This window comes from Scyliorhinus canicula, chromosome 6, assembly GCF_902713615.1.
Source record: "Scyliorhinus canicula chromosome 6, sScyCan1.1, whole genome shotgun sequence".
Taxonomy (NCBI): domain Eukaryota; kingdom Metazoa; phylum Chordata; class Chondrichthyes; order Carcharhiniformes; family Scyliorhinidae; genus Scyliorhinus; species Scyliorhinus canicula.
In genome coordinates, this window is record NC_052151.1 from 222,152,166 (window position 1) to 222,166,193 (window position 14,028).

Sequence of the window (14,028 nt, forward strand, 5' to 3'; positions counted from 1 at the left end):
GTCTGTACTGAGGGAGTGCTGCACTGTCAGAGGGTCAGTACAGTGGGAGTGCTCCACTGTCAGAGGATCAGTTCTGAGGGAGTGCTGCACTGTCAGAGCGTCAGTACTGAGGGAGCTGCACTGTCAGAGGGTCAGTACTGAGGGAGTGCTGCACTGTCAGAGGGTCTGTACTGAGGGAGTGCTGCACTGTCAGAGGGTCAGTACTGAGGGAGTGCTGCACTGTCAGAGGGTCTGTACTGAGGGAGTGTCGTACTGTCAGAGGGTCTGTACTGAGGGAGTACTGCACTGTCAGAAGGTCAGTACTGAGGGAGTGCTGCACTGTCAGAGGGTCAGTACTGAGGGAGTGCAGCATTGTAATAGGGTCAGTACAGAGGGAGCTGCACTGGTAGAGGTTCAGTACTTGGGGAGTGCTGCACTGTCAGAGGTCAGTACTGAGGGAGTGCCACACTGTCAGAGGTTCAGTACTGAGTGAGTGCTGCTCTGTCAGAGGGTCAATACTGAGGGAGCTGCACTGTCAGAGGGTCAGTACTGAGGGAGTGATTCTCTGTCAGAGGGTCAGTACTGAGGGAGTGCTGCTCTGTCAGAGGGTCAGTACTGAGGGAGTGCCGCACTGTCAGAGGGTCAGTACTGAGGGAGTGCTGCACTGCCAGAGGGTCAGCTGTAGCTATGCGGGATGGCCACTTTCAGAATAGAAAATGGACACTCGGAGAGAATGTAGGGAAACATGGACTGTACTAAGCAACAAGACGGCACAGTGCCTTAATGTATATTTGAGAAGCAGTTACCTGACGGAATCGAAACTCTGGGTCTATTAACATATTGATGGCCCATCTCTGAGGAACAAAGGAGTAATACTCAGATTGTAGATACTGTCGCAGACATCCTGGTGCCAGTACCCCAACTGAAAGACACAAACAAAGCAAGGGTCACGGCCACATGCCCAGGCATGAGGCCACCCACCCATTTATTGGTTAAGATGGATAACAATGATCGAGTAGCTGCCCAATTAATTGGGCCAAGTTTAAGGCCCGGCTAAAAGCGTGCAAAGCCCCTCCGTTTAAGAAGGAACCCCCTCCCGAGATTCAGTCTCTTGGATTTGGCTCTCAGGCAGAGAGACCCATCCACCTGCATCACCAGATGCAAGAAAGTTCAAAGTCAACGCTCGCTACCAGACGGACCACCTTAGCTGTTCTCCTGTTACCTCTTCAAACCCAACAGCCTCAGATCCGAACAACGGCCATTTTTCCTCTGACTAAGTGGGCACCCAAAGTTAAGGATAAGCATTAGCGTTAGAGATAGTTTAGTTTGTCGTACTGTTGTGCATGAGCAGATCTTACTGTGTGTGTCAATAAATAATATTGACTTTGAACTAACTAACTGGTGTATTGGCTGTTTGATCAGTATTCGGGTTGAACCTTGTGGCGGACCAGGCCAATAAATCAACATTACTGGGACATCTGACGGGATTCAACCTGGAAGTGGCTTTGTCACTCCGAGAGAACCCGTGTTTGAATTAGAAACTCAATTGGAAAAAGAAAAACCACAATTGTAAGAACAATATTTATCAAGCCTCCGAGGTTCAGAAGTGTGTTAATGCATGTGTACTAACAGGGATATAAGGTAAACCTCAGAGATTTTGTTGCGTAAAACTGTTGGGAGTTTTGTCGGCCGGAAAATAGCGTAAGCCGTTCCCGTGTTTACATCACCACTTTATTACCAAAATTCAGTAGAACCCCAGAGATAGCGATAAAAATGGCAATGAAGGCAATGGAACACCTTATTAACCCCCAGGAATTCGAGGTCGCAGCGACCAGTAGAGTAGGACAGTATCCCGTATGGGAAGAGGAAATTAGAAAACAGCTCAAAGGGAAAGGACGGCCCCTTTGGAGTGAATTTTGTGTGAACGATGAAACAGGTCCCGGAAGTGTAGAGCATACTTGGTGGGGGAACCTGACCGAGATCCATAGGAAAAGATTCGGGAAAGCTCGTAAGCCGATGGCAATCGTGTCCTGCTTGGCACAATTGCGAGGCACAGAGGAATCGTGAGGACGCTCCGCAGAGAGGGTGAAGAGAGAGACAAGGATAGTGAGGGAGACGTGAGTACGAGAAAGTTAACAGGGAACTTAGGGAGCAGTTAGCGGCGAAGGACAAGGAGATGCTGATGTAAAACGGGCACACCAATCTTGTCTCGCCCACTTGAGCAGCTTTCAGTCGCAATATGACAAGGCCTACCAAGACACGCAACGCGCGGTGTTGGTCCGAGAAGAAACAGAACACCAAGTCAAGCAATTACAGAAACAATGTCAGGATTTAAAAGCAGCCCTACGAGCACTCCACAGTTCCACGACAGAACAAAGGCAGAGCTCGGTAGACCATGCCAAATGCCAAAAGCAATATGGCCAAATGTACTCAAATCCTAGTCTCTCACATGACAGAAGCAGGACACAGAGCTTGCGTAAATTATGACCCCCCAGACGAGACCCACAATGAGAAATGGGTACTAAAGAGACTGTCCTGAGCTTGAGAACAGTCCATTCAGGGAAAATCAGCTTATGGTAAAGCAGAGGAAGAGCAGGCAGATAATAACATGCATCCAGTTAGCACACACTAGAACCCCACATGGGCAAACACGGGAAGAAATAGTCCACAGCAGCCTAAATCCCACGAATGTTACAATTGCTGACAATTAGGACACTATGCACGAGAGTGCGATGCACCCCAGAAACAGCAGTGAAACAAGCAGGCCATCACCCTGAATAAGAATAGGGCCAAGCCAATTCATAGTATTAGCGCCCATTCCGATAACGCAGATATGAACGGCACAGATTGACGGTGTTCGGACTCCCGAACTTGGGTCTGCGACACCCTTTGGGACAAGTCCGGTAGACCGGTAATGGCAGGCACAGTTCGGGTACACCACGTAGAATTCCTTTGGGACACAGGAGGGTCCCGTACCATGCTCAACTCCTCCACAATATTTCAACGAGACACATGGCCCACCACGGACACCATTACTCTCAACGGTTTTACAGGGCACTTACAGCAGGGACACGTCACAGCCCCTGTAGCAATTCAGATAGGGAACATTAAAACCAAACACCCCGTTGTACTTATAGATCTACCCCAGACAGCCGAACGCATTTTAGGTATAGATTTTAGATCTCCCACAATCTATCATTCGACCATGTAAACAAATGTGTGTGGAGAATGGCAAAGGAAGCACGAGCCCCCGCCACGCTAACAGTTAGAGACTACGCACCCACGATTAGCGCAGTAGGAGACTTCTGGTATGACCCTCGAGCCATTAGTCAGGACAAGGACGTTTTGCAGCAACACAAAGCAGCTTTTACCCAGCACAAGCACAACTGTGGCAAGATAGCTGGCTCAGTAAACAGTACAGGTCCTGACCCCAAACCCCAAAAGCAGTACGGTTTCCCCAAGACGCAGAGGGAGAAATCGCAAAGGTTATCCAGAATTTGCTTAACCAAGGCGTACTCCATTCAGTATCCTCAACTAACAATGCTCCAATTTGGCCCATCAGGAAACCCGATGGATCATGGCGACTGACCATCGACTATCGGGAACTCAACAAAGGAACCCCAGTAGCAGCCCCCACCGTGGCCACGAGTCCTGAGGCAATATTAAAACATGGACGGCAGTTTAAAAGAAAAAAAAGAAAAAAAAAAGAAAAAAAAAAAACAAAAATCGGTTTTGGACATTAGCAATGGCTTTTGGTCCATTCCATTGTATAAAGTGTGCTAATATAAATTTGCTTTCTCCTTCCAAGGACAGCAATACACGTGGACATGCCTACTTCAAGGCTGCTACAACTCCCCCTCCATTTTCCACTGACAGCTGGCGAATGGATTCGCCAAATTTTCCCGACCTGATTGCCTTATCCAGTATGTAGATGACTTACTTCTACAGGCCGACACTAAGGGAGAGCACATTTCCCTTCCCACCGAGTTATTAGGACTCCTTCAACAAATTGGATATAGTGAACCCCAAAAGGGCCCAAATTCTGCAAGAAAAAGTAATTTATTTAGGAACAGTGATCACCCATGGCAAACGCGAGATTGAGCAGAAACACATCAACTCCATTGTCAAATTAACCCTGCCCCATAATGTCACAGTCCTACAGTCATTTCAAGGACTGGTTGGCAACTGTAGGAATCATAACAACGGTTTTGCCACAAAGGCAGCCCCTCTTTCTGAACTCCGAAAGAAGCAAGCACCTTGGGAATGGCTTCCACAGCACACGGCTGATGTAGATGCATTAAAAGGTGCCCTGAGCACAGCTTCCGCATTACAGGTCCCAGATCCACTCTCCCCATACACAATTGAGGTTGCAACCACTGACCGAACCCATTCGGCCATGTTCCTCCAGGAAAGACACGATCGGTTAGGCCCCGTAGCATACGTCTCACAAGTACTTGACCCAGTTGAGCAAGGATTTTCTGCCTGCGAAAGGCACCTGCTCACAGTTTTTTTGGGCAGTTCAATACTTCGCCTACATAACAGGCCTCAACCCCGTCACCATTTTAAATGAGCACACCCCAACCCAACTTCTACTAGATGGTCGACTAAAGGACGGCACAGTCAGCCAAATTTGTGCCGCCTGATGGGCCTTTCTCTTACAGGGATGGGACATTACAGTAAAGAAGACAAAAACACACACTTTCCTCACCTATAATTGACATTACGCAGAAACCCCACATGAATGTGAAATAATCACCACCAGGCACAACACAGGACCCTTTGTACCAAACTCAGCTCTCCCAAAACCAGATACTATACCCCAGAGACCCCAGCCCACAGACACAGGCGCACCCCTTTGGATTTATATGGATGGCTCCTCCACGGTTTTGAACGGAAAAAGGATTACCGGTTGCTGTATATAGGTAGAGGGCACACAGGGACGCGCATTAGAAGATATATCCTTAAAATTGCCCGAGCCCCTCGGCTCACAGGCAGCAGAATTAGCAGCCATTGTGTATATTGTAGATCACCCCCAACTCGTTCCCGACCCCAGCCAACATATATTCCGACAATCTATATGTCTGTAACAGTTTAACAGAATTCCTCCCCCTGTGGGAAGCTAGAGGATTTGTTTCCGTAGATGGAAAACCCCTACCCTCAGCCCCATTACTCCAGCATATTCTAAGGACAGCTAAAGATCGGAAATATGGTATTATTAAAGTTCATAGCCACCATCGTTCTTCCCCCCCCCCCCATCCCCCCATCCCCCCATCCCCGGTAACGTTAAGGCAGACGCCCCAGCAAAGGCAGGTTCCAGGCACGGTCACTTTTGGAACCCTCCGAGAGCGCCCAGTACACGAGGTTCAGGTCTCACAGACCAACATTCAGGATTTAGCACAGGCCCAAAAAGAAGACGAGAAGCTCAGGGAAGTTTTAAAAGGCAACTTCCCAGCCCCTATGATAAATACAAAAACACGTTGACGCCACATGATGGTATAATTTTAAAAGATGGTACTTATGTGATCCCCTCCCAGGACAGAAACCAAATTATCTGTCAATTCCATGACAACCATGGACATCAAGGCACAGAAGCCACCCTCACCCACCTCAGACCTCTCTGCTGGTGGCCCGATTTAAAATCCAATGTCACGCATTACATTGAAAACTGTTTAATCTGCGCCCAGAACAATCGGACAGATATCGGACAAGGAAAGGTCAGCTTAGTCACACCCACCCCGTTAATGGCCCCTGGACGAATTTGCTAATTGATTATACAGGACCCCTACACCCCTGCAAGAATGGTTTTAAGTATGTGTTGGTGGTCATCAACACCTTCACGAAACGGGTGGAAGCTTTTCCACCCAGAACGAACATGGCTAAAGCGACAGCCAAAATCCTCACTCAGCACATTTTTACAAGATGGGGACTTCTACACAGCATTGAGTCCGACCAAAGGTCACATTTTACAGGACGAGTGATGAAAGACATCCTCACGATTTTCGGAATCAAACAAAAATTCCATATTGCATATCACCCACAATCAAGCGGAATCATCGAGAGAATGAATAGGACTCTCAAAGCAACCCTGAGGAAAATGGTGTAACTGCACAATAGCACCTGGGACACAGTTCTCCTCTTTGCACTAATGTTCATAAGGAACACAGTATCCACATCGACAGGATACACCCCCCACACCCTCATGACCGGACCATCCATGAAGGGGACAGAATATTTGTTAGGACTGGGTTTGGCCAGCCCCACAGTCACCGCCCTCACCCATGAGAGAGCAGTTCAGCAGATAATCGAGAATGTAAAAGCAGCCCAGCTCGCAGCAGCTGTTAGGCTTGGGACAAGTAAGAAGCAAAGTAAAGTTTGCTTCGACAAGACAGTACGCGCCACAGAATTTGTAGTAGGGCAGCAGGTCATGCTACCCCTATACAACCGGAGCTCATTCCTCTCCCCCAAATTTTCAGGACCCTACTCCATCTCAGATAAAGTCAGCCCTTCCGTATATAAAATCACTTATCCCAATGACAAGTCGCATGGTTTCACATAAACCAGTTTTTTAAAAATAGAATTAAGAGTGCAGAAGGAGGCCATTCGGCCCATCGAGTCTACACCGGCTCCTGGAAAGAGCACCCTACCCAAGGTTAAGACCTCCACCGTATCCCCATTACCCAGTAACCCCACCCAACACTAAGGGCAATTTTGGACACTAAGGGCAATTTATCATGGCCAATCCACCTAACCTGCACATCTTTGGACTGTGGGAGGAACACGGAGCCATCGAATCTCAGTAATGATCGAGAAAACGGCCATGGATGACGCAGCGGTCAGAACCCTCAAGGCTCATTTCGTAAAGCCGTAAACGAGGTGTTCACTCAACACCTTCTCACTACTCGCAGCCAACGCGCCGGAGAATCGCAGGACGAGTACCTGGAAACCCTGACTACACTCGCGAGGAACTGTAGCTACCGAGATGTGATGGCAGAGGATCCGGGACAACTACGTGGCTGGGGTCCGCTCGAATTACATCAGGCAGCGTCTGCTGGAAAACGGGACCTCTGACCTGTGGGACACGGTAAAGCTAGCTACCTTGTTAGAGGTGGCCTACCAGAGCCTCAGTGCGGGCCCGGCAAACCCCTCCTGGACACCATCGTCACAGACCCCATCAGACCCAACTACATCGCACTGTAAGAGGGTCAGTACTGAGGGAGTGCTGCCCAGTCAGAGGGTCAGTACTGAGGGAGTGCTTCACTGTCAGAGGGTCAGTACTGAGGGAGAGCTGCACTGTCAGAGGGTCAGTACTGAGGGAGTGCTGCACTGTCAGAGGGTCAGTACTGAGGGAGTGCTGCACTGTCAGAGGGTCAGCACTGAGGGAGTGCTGCACTGTCAGAGGGTCAGTACTGAGGGAGCGCTGCACCGTCAGAGAGGCAGTACTGAGGGAGTGTTGCACTGTCAGAGGGTCAGTACTGAGGGAGTGTTGCACTGTCAGATGGTCAATACTGAGGGAGTGCTAAACTGTCAGATGGCCAGTACTGAGGGAGTGCTACACTGTCAGATGGTCAGTACTGAGGGAGTGCTGCACTGTCAGATGGTCAGTACTGAGGGAGCGCTGCACTGTCAGAGGGTCAGTACTGAGGGAGTGCTACACTGTCAGACGGGCAGTACTGAGGGAGTGCTGCCCTCAGAGGGTCAGTACTGAGGGAGTGCTGCACTGTCAGAGTCAGTACTGAGGGAGTGCTGCACTGTCAGATGGTCAGTCCTGAGGGAGTGCCGCACTGTCAGAGGGTCAGTACTGAGGGAGTGCTACACTGTCAGAGGGTCAGTACTGAGGGAGTGCTGCACTATCAGAGGGTCAGTACTGAGGGAGTGCTGCATTGTCAGATGCTCAGTACTGAGGGAGTGCTACACTGTCAGATGGTCAGTCCTGAGGGAGTGCCGCACTGTCAGAGGGTCAGTACTGAGGGAGTGCTACACTGTCAGAGGGTCAGTACTGAGGGAGTGCTGCACTATCAGAGGGTCAGTACTGAGGGAGTGCTGCACTGTCAGAGGGTCAGTACTGAGGGAGTGCCGCACTGTCAGAGGGTCAGTACTGAGGGAGTGCTGCACTGTCAGATGGTCAGTACTGAGGGAATGCTACACTGTCAGATGGTCAGTACTGAGGAAGTGCTACACTGTCAGAGGGTCAGTACTGAGGGAGTGGTACACTGTCAGATGGTCAGTACTGAGGGAGTGCTACACTGTCAGATGTTCAGTCCTGAGGGAGTGCTGCACTGTCAGATGGTCAGTACTGAGGGAGGGCTGCACTGTCAGGGTCACTACTGAGGGAGTGCTGCAATGTCAGAAGGTCAGTACTGAGGGAGTGCCGCACTGTCAGAGGGTCAGTACTGAGGGAGCTACACTGTCAGAGGGTCAGTACTGAGGGAGTGCTGCACTGTCAGAGGGTCAGTACTGAGGGAGTGCCGCACTGTCAGAGGGTCAGTACTGAGGGAGTGCTGCACTGTCAGAGGGTCAGTACTGAGGGAGTGCTGCACTGTCAGATGGTCAGTACTGAGGGAATGCTACACTGTCAGACGGTCAGTACTGAGGAAGTGCTGCACTGTCAGAGGGTCAGTACTGAGGGAGTGCTGCACTGTCAGAGGGTCAGTACTGAGGGAGTGCCGCACTGTCTGACGGTCAGTACTGAGGGAGTGCTGCACTGTCAGAGGGTCAGTACTGAGGGAGTGCTGCACTGCCAGAGGGTCAGTACTGAGGGAGAGCTGCACTGTCAGCGGGTCAGTACTGAGGGAGTGCTGCACTGCCAGAGGGTCAGTACTGAGGGAGTGCTGCACTGTCAGAGGGTCAGTACTGAGGGAGTGCTGCACTGCCAGAGGGTCAGTACTGAGGGAGTGCTGCCCTGTCAGAGGGTCAGTACTGAGGTTGCTGCACTGTCAGAGGGTCAGTACTGAGGGAGTGCCGCACTGTCAGAGGGTCAGTACTGAGGTTGCTGCACTGCCAGAGGGTCAGTACTGAGGGAGTGCTGCACTGTCAGAGGGTCAGTACCCACAACCCCTAGACCACACCCACAAATCCTAGACCACGCCCACACCCCCTAGACCACGCCCACACACCCCTAGACGACGCCCACTCCTCCTAGACCACGCCCACAACCCCTTGACCACTTCTACAACTCGTAGACCACGTCCACAAACTCACTCACTCACTCCAATTTTAATTTAAGAGTTGTGGTCACTGTTGCTGTGCAGGAACAGGCCACAGGCCAGTGAGTGAAAAGCAAGATCCCACAGCAGCAGCAATCTGGACCTAACCAGGTGGGACGCTGTCCCTCCTCTACGCCACCCCTCACTCCTGCTGGGAGCCCCATTCCCCACTGTACCTAACACCCCCCCCCACCCCACCCACACCACCGTGTTATGTGTGGATTGGAACATCCCTGGAGAAGTCCCTTCAGTTTCTGCAGTTAAACTGCCTCTTAAAACTAAGAAAGACCTTTCTAAAGCAAAGTCCATTGGCGCACAGAAAGATCCCAGAAGGTGCAGTCAACAGTGTTGAGTATCATTTACATTTGCTATGGGATGTTTAGCTCACTGGGCTAATCGCTGGCTTTGAAGGCAGACCGAGGCAAACTAACAGCACGGATCAATTCCTATAACAGCCTCCCTGAACAGGCGCCAGAATGTGGCAACTAGGGACTTTTCACAGTAACTTCATTTGAAGCTTACTCGTGACAATAAGCCATTTTCATTTCAGGTTGCAGGGAGCGGCTGAGTCAGTTACATTTACACACCCGGGACGCTCAGAATTAATATCACCCCTGTTACTTTGGCACAAAGTTACAGCTAGCTCACTCACTCACTCACTCACATCGCTGGCTTTGGAAGCAGACTAAGGCAGGCTAGCAGCATGGTTCAATTCCCGTAACAGCCTTCCCGAACAGGTGCCGGAATGTGGCGACTAGGGGCTTTTCACAGTAACATCATTGAAGCCTACACGTGACAATAAGCCATTTACATTTCACTCACTCACTCACTCGTAGGCCATGCCCACAACCCCAAGACCACTCCCCTCCTAGACCACGCCCTCTGTTGAGAACATACCCTCTCTGCTGAGACCACGCCCACACCTAGAAAACACCCACTCCTCGTTGACCAAGCCCATGTCTCGTGGATCACGCCCACAAATCGTAGACCACGCCCTCTGACAGTGCGGCACCCCCTGAGTACTGACCCTCTGACAGTGCAGCACTCCCTCAGCATTGACCCTGTGGCAATGCAGCACTCCCTCAGTACTGACCCTCTGACAGCACAGCACTCCCTCAGTACTGACCGCCTGACGGTACAGCAATCCCTCAGTACTGACCCTCTGATAGTGCAGCTCTTCCTCAGTACTTACCCGCTGACAGTGCAGCACTCCCTCAGTACTGACCCTCTGACAGTGCAGCACTCCCTCAGTACTGAACCTCTGACAGTGCAGCACTCCCTCAGTACTGACCCTCTGACAGTGCAGCACTCCCTCAGTACTGACCCTCTGACAGTGCAGCACAACCCTCAGTACTGACCCTCTGACAGCACAGCACTCCCTCAGTACTGACCGCCTGACGGTACAGCACTCCCTCAGTACTGACCCTCTGATAGTGCAGCTCTTCCTCAGTACTTACCCGCTGACAGTGCAGCACTCCCTCAGTACTGACCCTCTGACAGTGCAGCACTCCCTCAGTACTGAACCTCTGACAGTGCAGCACTCGCTCAGTACTGACCGTCTGACAGTGCAGCACTCCCTCAGTACTGACCCTCTGACAGTGCAGCCCTCCCTCAGTACTGACCCTCTGACAGTGCAGCATTCCCTCAGTACTGACCCTCTGACAGTGCAGCACTCCCTCAGTACTGCTCTCCATTCCAGCTCTTTGTTTTATCTTGACCGGGGTAACTTTATGGGACTTGTCTGAACTTCGAAAGAACATTGATGTGCATCCAAAACCCAGCACGGAGATTCAAATCATTTCCTCGAAATCTGTCGGGGACAAAGCCACCTCTTTGGATGTGGAAGCCTCCCTGAAGGCTAGCTTTCTGAGTGGAATGGTGCAGGTCAGCGGCTCTGCCAAGTATCTGAATAATAATAAAACATCAAAGCAGCAAGCCCGGGTCACCCTCAACTACCGAGCAACGACCCGGTTCGAGGAGCTGACCATGAGCCAACTGGGACCCCAGCATATCACCTACCCTTCAGTCTTCGACCAGGCCTCAGCTACTCATGTTGTCACGGCCGTGCTGTACGGGGCTCAGGCCTTCTTTGTGATTGACCGGGAATGTTCATCCAATGAGAAAGTTCAGGAAATCGAGGGAGACATGGAGGTGATGGTCAAAAAGATTCCCTGTCTCCAGATTGATGGAAAAGGCTCTGTTAAGCTGCCCGACACGGAGAAAGAAGTTGTTGAGACCTTCAGCTGCACGTTTCATGGAGATTTCTTACTCGATAGGAACCCAGTGAGCTACGAGGAAGCTGTTCAAGTTTACTCAACGCTGCCCAAGTTACTGGGTGACCAGGGAGAGAAGGCAGTGCCAATGAGAGTCTGGCTGTACCCTCTGACCATGCTGGACAATAAAGCTGCCCAGATTGTTCGGGAGATCAGTGTCGGTCTAGCCAATCAGTGCGAGCTGGTCTTTGAGCAGTTCCATGATATTGAGATGAGATGCAATGATCTGATCAAACACCCATCTGCCAGAGCTTTCCCCGAGTTAAAGACAAAGGTCGAAACCTTCAGGAGATTGTGCCTGGAATACAAGATGGTCCTTAAACAAGAGCTGGCAAAGGTGCTGCCATCCATCCGTGGAACAGGACAAGGGGAAGGCAGCCTGGTAGAGATATTGGAAGGGAAAGAACGATCTCCATTCAGCCTCACCTCCCTGGACACTTGGCTGGAGAAGACTGAGAAGGAAGTGAACACAGTGGATGTGTACCTGGCCATGCTGGGCGGAGTGGATATTCTGAGCAAGAGCCAGTTGGACAGAATCTTGGCGGACCCAATGATTGAGCATGTTGTCTGCTTCACCTTCAGCTCACTGCAGGATAACGATACGGCCCTACAGGAACTCTCCAACTACCTCAAGACCCCACGGAATGTGTCAGAACGAAGCTGCCCATCAGAAGGTGACCCAAGTCGGCCGAGTGAGAGTTGGTTTGATGCAGCATCGGTGTCAGAACGAATGAGGAAGGAGGCACGGCTATTCCGGCAGTTCACGGAGTCCAACAAATCCCGTGGGAAAACCATAGATCAGGGGAGCAGCAGGATTGTGATCGCTTCTGTAGGTGACAAGAGTTGTTCTGGGGCATCGGTTTTTCTTTATGAAGAGGGAATTTTGGTGAATAAAGAATTCACGCTGCAGAAACCTGACATCCCAGAGATTAGACAAGTAACTGATTGCAGTGTAACTCTGTGCCTCAAAGCCCCTGAAGTTAACGCTGGACCTGTGCTGAGGTTTAAGGTCGGACACAGGCGTGTCAAGGATGAGGATTGGTCCTGGGAGAATGCACAGAGTGACAGCGAGAGCTTCACGGTGTCTGGGTTACATCCGCACACACAATACCTGTTCAGATTGGCCCCTGTGTATAAGGCTTGGGTGGGCTTGCTCAGTGATCCCACCGCCAGGGTCCGTACCCTTCCCAAGGCTTCATTCAGTGAGAATGATGAAATTGGAACAACCCAGTTATCTGATAAAACAATGATAATCAATTTCTTTGACGATTTCGAAGCACCATCGTATGGAATTGACAATATTTTCTCCACCGCGGGTTATGCCCTGGACTGATTTTTGAAAAAAGGAATCAGCTTGAACTAGTGTCTTTAAAAGTGACTGCGGAGGTCAGCTGACCTGCAAATTGGCCAAGTTGCCAGAAGCATCTGAAATTGGATGATCATGGGACATGACTGGGCCGTCTACGGATAGACTCCACACTTGTCATTGTCTGAACTCCCTGCAAAACATAAGCATGGATTTGATTCATGAATTTGATTTGATTGCAACGTGTACCGAGGTACAGTGAAAAGTATTGTTCTGCGTTCAGTCCAGACAGATCATTCCATACATGGAAACACTAGGATGTAACAAATACACAATGTAAATACATAGACACAGGCATCGGGTGAAGCATACAGAGTGTAGTACTACTCTGTAGAGAAGATGTGTGGAGAGATCAGTTCAGTCCATAAGAGGGTCATTTAGGAGTCTGGTAACAGAGGTGAAGAAGCTGTTTTTGAATCTGTTTGTGCGTGTTCCCTGACTTCTGTATCTCCTGCCGGATGGAGGAAGTTGGACGAGAGAATAACCCACGAGGAAGGCCAATCGGTCACCAGACATCCTGACTTCAGAAACTACCAGGAACAAAGAAGGACAAACAAACAACTTTTATCTCTGGACCTTCATCTTTATTATTTTTACGCTTTCCACCCCAACTCCCCCTCTATGGTTGTCTGTCTTGTGTGCGGGTAGCGAGAAGGGGCACAGGCAAAGGGCACAGGCAAAGGGGGGAGTAAGTTAGCTTGCAGTCATCCAGTTGCATTCACTGCATTTTTCGCCATTAACCTTGTTATAAATAAACAGCAATCGTGTTTCGACTTATAAACCTGGTGATTGTTATTATTGTACAGCCAAGGGCCAAAGGTTGGGTATTTTTATAAGAATTTATAAGAATTATTGGTTCATTCACTTGTGTTGAGACTGTAGGATGGGTGGGGCTGAAATTGACCGAACACTTACCCAGAGTGTCACAATGTACTGGGTCGGTTTGAGACTGTAGGACGGGTGGGGCTGAAATTGACCGAACACTTACCCAGAGTGTCACATTGTACTGGGTCGGTTTGAGACTGTAGGACGGGTGGGGCTGAAATTGACCGAACACTTACCCAGAGTGTCACATTGTACTGGGTCGGTTTGAGACTGTAGGACGGGTGGGGCTGAAATTGACCGAACACTTACCCAGAGTGTCACATTGTACTGGGTCGGTTTGAGACTGTAGGACGGGTGGGGCTGAAATTGACCGAACACTTAC

The 14,028-nt window shown here is 50.2% G+C and overlaps 1 protein-coding gene across 1 annotated transcript; it reads left to right on the top strand.

The window, feature by feature from the left end:
* Positions 1 to 3,207: 3,207 nt before the first annotated feature.
* LOC119968044 (neoverrucotoxin subunit beta-like) lies at positions 3,208 to 13,598 on the top strand. Its single transcript, XM_038801142.1, has 3 exons — positions 3,208 to 3,387; positions 3,788 to 3,902; positions 10,882 to 13,598. The coding sequence occupies exons 1-3, from the start codon at positions 3,208 to 3,210 to the stop codon at positions 12,786 to 12,788; spliced, it is 2,202 nt and encodes a 733-aa protein (XP_038657070.1). The 3' UTR covers positions 12,789 to 13,598.
* Positions 13,599 to 14,028: the final 430 nt, after the last annotated feature.

Excerpts from the sequence above, each read along its gene's own strand:
- LOC119968044 (XM_038801142.1), top strand. The coding sequence starts at position 3,208 with ATGGCAAAGGAAGCACGAGCCCCCGCCACGCTAACAGTTAGAGACTAC. Across the intron at positions 3,388-3,787 it reads GTGGCAAGATAGCTGGCTCA|GACAGCAATACACGTGGACA; the intron begins GTAAACAGTACA and ends TCTCCTTCCAAG. Across the intron at positions 3,903-10,881 it reads CGACCTGATTGCCTTATCCA|CTCTTTGTTTTATCTTGACC; the intron begins GTATGTAGATGA and ends TCTCCATTCCAG.